The 5,687-nt window shown below is 28.2% G+C and overlaps 1 protein-coding gene across 1 annotated transcript; it reads left to right on the top strand.

Annotated features, from left to right (window-relative positions):
* The first annotated feature begins 2,627 nt into the window (after positions 1-2,627).
* Positions 2,628-4,147, top strand: LOC130951286 (uncharacterized). Its single transcript, XM_057879942.1, has 3 exons — positions 2,628-2,715; positions 3,160-3,561; positions 3,773-4,147. The coding sequence occupies exons 2-3, from the start codon at positions 3,182-3,184 to the stop codon at positions 3,843-3,845; spliced, it is 453 nt and encodes a 150-aa protein (XP_057735925.1). The 5' UTR covers positions 2,628-2,715; positions 3,160-3,181; the 3' UTR covers positions 3,846-4,147.
* The last annotated feature ends 1,540 nt before the right edge of the window (positions 4,148-5,687 follow it).

Below are 5,687 nucleotides of genomic sequence, written 5' to 3'. Positions count from 1 at the left end.
TGACTAGGATTCCACATTGTCCAATAGCTTGTTGCCAAATCTCTTTTTTTTTTCTTTTTCTATTATTTTTCTTTTTGTTATATACATTGATATATATTCTATTTTCTTTGTGTTGCAATTCGAATTTTGGTTTATTTACATAACCAAATGGTGTGGTCAAAGGGCCTTTCTAAGGTTCATGGTTTCTTTGATTGATAAGATCTTGGGACATTCTTTTTTTTTTTTTTTAATTTTGTTTTGGAATTACGTTACATACATGCTCTTTTTGTGGGCCTTATTCATAGTTTGTTGACTTAGCAGTATTGTTTAATTTAGAGCCATGCTTTTGTTAAAAATCACATTTTTTGTTAGCACCAAAGGTCATTGGTATTATGATGAGTAAGGCTAATAAGATTAATCATATAATTATAAAAATTAACTTCAACTGATTATTTTAACTTACTCCATTAAAAATTTTTAGATTGAATATATTTAGTTTCTAAAAAATTTTTATTCTACTAAAATTTTTTGAGACTGATTGATTTCTATAAAAAAATTAATTCGAGTGATAGTGATAAAAAAGTATATAGTATATTTCTTAGTTGTTTTAGATATATTTTGCGAGCTATGTGTTTTGATATTTAGTAGTTATCAGTAGAAACTCAGGTGCAGTTGATTTTACGTGAAGTTGATAATTGAGAGCGGTTAGATAAGTTGACCAAATTTTTATCTAACGACTCTCAACTATCAACTTTACATAAAGTCGATTGCACCTGAGTTTTCACCTTAGTAATCTTTATGACTAAGTAATTTAAACGGCATTTTTTTTGAGAAATTTTGATCTGAATGTTAGGTTTAGTATTTGAAATTTTTCTGTTTTACTTGTGATTCTAGTGGGGGAATAAGTGTTTCTAGTATCTTGTAAGCACTTATTAGTTATTTTCTTTCCATTAGAGTCGAGAGTTTGAACCAATTATAAAAAATAAATAAAAATTATTTTGTTTGATAATGATATTTTTTAGATTTAATTATCTTATAATAAATTTGTTAGGAATTTATTTAACCATTCTAGCACTTATATTAAATATATAGAAAAAGAAAAAGAAGAAGGAACATGTTGCGGAAATAGTGTATTTTGGTCTTTATATATATTACTTGAAAACTAATTTGGATTGGTCGAGTAGTCAGTTCACTTGTTCGCTTAAATAAGTGTCGAAAATTCGAATCCTACCTTGTGTATGCAGCAACTCATGTATTGACCATACTATTAAATAGAGCTCAAATTCGCAATGGATTAATCATTGACCTGTTGGATTAGAGGATACCGTAGACAAAAAAAAAAAAAGTATTTATTAAAAAATGAGATAGCACACTTTAAACAATATTGATTATTGAAGTGTGACACATAGAATAGAAGTGCCTTTAAGAATCTTGGGTTTGTAGGATTACATATCAATTCAGTAGTTCAGACTGGCCTTCCCAATCTTCTCTCTCCAATTCTGAGTTAAAGACAAGCAAAATTGTGTTTCCACATGCATTTTTCTTTACCTTTTCATACACCAATACTTGCTTAGCATAAAAAACAACAAAGAGGGAGAATATGTGTTGCAAATTAAAGTGTGTTTCACTTATTTTGTTGAATTAAATTTATATCATTAAAGTTTTGTACATATATGTTCAAATATATTTAGTTTGTTAATCATTTAATAAAATTTTCTGATAATTGTATCATGATATAAATATAAAGATACTAAAAAAACAAAAATGTTAAAGAGATGCAACAATTATTAAAATTATGATAATTATAAAAAAACTTAAAAAGTAATTATTTTTCATATTCATTGCTGGTTAGCAGTCATAAAACAAAATAACATCAAATTACATAGTATTAACAAAAAATAATTATATATAATGTCAAGTAAGTAAAAAAAATTAGTCTCTAAATCAGTTAATATTAGTGACCGATTTTATTAGTCGCTAAAATTGATCGCTGAATAAAATTTAGTGACCAAATTTTTTTAATCATAAAAATTCTATATCAGTCATCAAATCAGTCGTTATTAGTGACCAATTTGATTAGTCATTAAAATCGGTCGTTATTCTACTAATTTCCTGTAATGACAATAAAAAATGTCGTTACTATATATTAATATTATGTCTCAAAAAATGATGTGTGACAAGAAGTATCATTATCCAAAGGACAAGTACAACTTATCCTAATAAATTTTGATGAGTTTAATAAGAGGACAAATGTTTATCCTATATATGCACTTGAATTCACCACAAACCGTACCAATGAAGAAAAACAAAAAATGAAGTTGTTGGCCACTGCCAAAGTTACATGTTCAAAATTCAAAGCACCGGCATCTCTTTGGAATTGTAGCAATAATAATGAATTATATATATTTCTTTTCTTTATCTCTCTTTTTCCTGCTTTATTAGAATGAATTTCATTGATGATTCCATTTATCAAGGTTTGCGACACTCAAACAACAGTAGTACACTAAAAAGTACTACAAAACACGGCCCTCCATTTATTCTCCCTTTAATTATTTTTTCTTTTTTTTTTTTTCTTTATATGATCTCTAATCTCTAACAATATATAAACCCTCCACCCCTTATCACATTTCCTCATCATCCATCACAAATTCCTCTTCTGCCTCTATATCTTTGTGTTACTTCAATTATCACTGTATTATTGTTATTATTATTATTATTATTATTATTATCTTTGAGGTTGGTCTTTCTGTTTATTTTATTTTCTACTATTTTCTACCACATACTATATATTTCCATATTATTATTCTCTAGTATTTAAATAAATACATAAATTGATAAATTATTGTATCTACCTTGAAACTTGTTTTATAGTTTTCAGAGACGCTAATCAATCAATGGCGTATATTTTTTAATTATATTATTTTAGTAAACTTTTTTTGTCCCTGTACTATTATAAATTTATTATCATAAGCAGAATAATCCCTAGTAGTTATTTTGAGAAAAATTTCTTTCTTTGATTAGGAGAAAACTATAATTTCATTCAAAATAAATTAATAATATTACTTAATATATTTTCTTAAAAAATATAGTTATTAGATAAAATAAAATAATTTATCGTATTTTTTATTATTTTATATTTAAATCAATACTAACTAATTTTCTCCCTTATTCTGATCTCAGAAATCAGAATAAGCGAGTAATTATGAGCAGACCAGGGGACTGGAACTGCAGGTCATGCCAGCATTTGAACTTCCAAAGGCGGGATTCGTGCCAGCGATGCGGCGACTCGAAATACGGCGACAGAGTCGTCGATTTCGGGGGTTTTGGAGGGGGAGGAGGAGGTAGAGGATCTTCATTTGGAATGATGACCGGTTCCGACGTTCGCCCCGGCGACTGGTACTGCGCCGCAGGTAACTGCGGTGCACACAACTTTGCTAGCCGCTCTAGCTGCTTTAAGTGCGGTGCATTCAAGGATGACTTGGCTGGCGCCTTCAACAGCGAATTCTCGCGCTCGAGATACGGAGGCGGCGGTGGTGGCGGCGGTAGACCTGGATGGAAATCCGGTGATTGGATATGTAGCAGGTAATTTGATTTTATTTCATGCCTATCATGTGTTTGTGTTTATGCTTACTAATATTTAAGATTTAAGAATGTGTATATATGCTATCATGCATGCACTAAGTTTAACTTTGTGCATGGCTTTTATTCTAAAAAAAGAAAAAATTATATGAAATTTCTTATGCATGGATATGAATTTGGAATTTTGGATTCTTTTTTTTTTCTGTTTGAACAGATCAGGATGCAATGAACACAACTTTGCTAGCAGACTTGAATGTTTCAAATGCAGTGCTCCAAGGGACTACTAGCTAATTAAGATGCTGCGAGATTTCTTTATTTAATTTCTTTGGGATGTTTAAGATCAATGATGTAAAATCTGATGCAAGAAAAAATTGTGGTTTCAAGAGGCCATATTACAAGAGAAGTTATGATTAGCTAGCTAGTTATTACATTACATCCCTTAGGCTCTTTCTTCTTAAGAACTACAAATCAATGTTGTTTTGGTGCTTTTAAACTATTTTGTTTTTTTTTTTCCTTTTTTGTGTTAGAGAGTTCATCATTTATTGTATGGTGCTTGGTTTCTTAAATTAAGATGATTCTCCTTTCTCTACTTTTGTCATGACATTGAACTACTACTTATCACTGATCTAATCCTTAATGCTAAGGGGTGGACCACTATATATAGTTTACATGGTATCTCATTATTAGATTCTTACAACTCAAAAGCAAAATGAAACTAGACACAAATATGTATATACCAAGAAATATATTTTTTTTTTGGGTTTGACCAGAAGAATAATTGCAATTGCTTTGAATAAGCATCACAAACAATTCAGTTGTTCAAATGTGGAAAGAGAAAAAAAAAACAGAGGAAAAAAGAAAAAGAAGGAAAAGAGAGATTATTTTCAATATTTGAATAAATAAACCAAAGTTAACCCTCTATGAGTTAAGCACATATCTCTAGCTTAGCCGATTTTTATAAAACCCTATTCTATAGTATTGGTTTATTGAAACCCTATTTTTTAGAAATAAAATACAAGGTGATAGTCATAGAACCATACATTAATCTTATATATGGATTTGGTATGGATAGTTTCATATAATATTCTTCCATATTTCAATTTTTTGGCCATGCATGTTTTGCTGTTCCATCTTATCTAAATGTCTGGTTACATCCCTGGCTGTTTTCCATAATCCATTTAATCTTTAGAAACATAACACTTTTTTGTTTAAAAATAAATAAATAAAGAAAAGATAAAAATTAAACTTTAACCCTTATTATTGAGATGAGTCCTTACTTCTTAACTTCATTACCTCTGATAAAATACATAAATTTATTCTCATATATATATGTGTTTTTTTCCATTGCATTTTTACTTGAATATGTTAAGCAATTACGAAAAAATGTCATTACCAAAAATAAGAATGATAATATATACCCTAAAAGTGAAGGACTCGATTATTTAATTAAAAAATTGAAAAACAAGTTGACCTTATTCTAGAAATAAATTTCTAACATAATTTATGGTGTTTAGTATGTTTCTAAAATAATATAACTCAAACTACATACATCTTTCGTTTTCATGACTTCACAAGCTTAAATTAGTTAGCATATTTGAGACAAAACTCAACATTGGATTCCCTTGGTTGAATGTAAAGTATACCTTTAAAAAGAATATGAACATTGTGGATTCAAAAGATAACTCAAGACTCTTCAAACTATATATGCTTTTATGTAGGACTATTGTCTGCCTTTCAGGCAAGCTTTATTTATATTTAGTGAAGTGTCTCCAATTCTTTTCAGGAAAGCTTTATGTTGGTAAAGTAGTGTCTCCACATCTAAGATTATGCACAACTTACATGGCTTTTGCTTTTTTATTACTATTATTAATTAATGCTATTAGTTTGTTTTTGTTTTTGTTATTGTTATTGGTAATGGTGAAGGTTATAAAATATTTTGAATCTTTTTACTACTATATATTATTAATTATTAAGTGTATATTTTATTTTCTTAGTATAAAAGATGCACTCTTTAAATTGTTTTCATTTCTTATTATTTATTTTTAATATAATAAAAAATGTAAGAAATGGCTAAAAAATTATACATATAATATTCTTCTTATTCAAAATTAGACTAACCTATCAATTTT

This window comes from Arachis stenosperma, chromosome 9 (assembly GCF_014773155.1).
Source record: "Arachis stenosperma cultivar V10309 chromosome 9, arast.V10309.gnm1.PFL2, whole genome shotgun sequence".
Classification (NCBI taxonomy): domain Eukaryota; kingdom Viridiplantae; phylum Streptophyta; class Magnoliopsida; order Fabales; family Fabaceae; genus Arachis; species Arachis stenosperma.
Note: the sequence above shows the minus strand (reverse complement) of the source record. Positions and strands in the feature narration are given on the sequence as shown.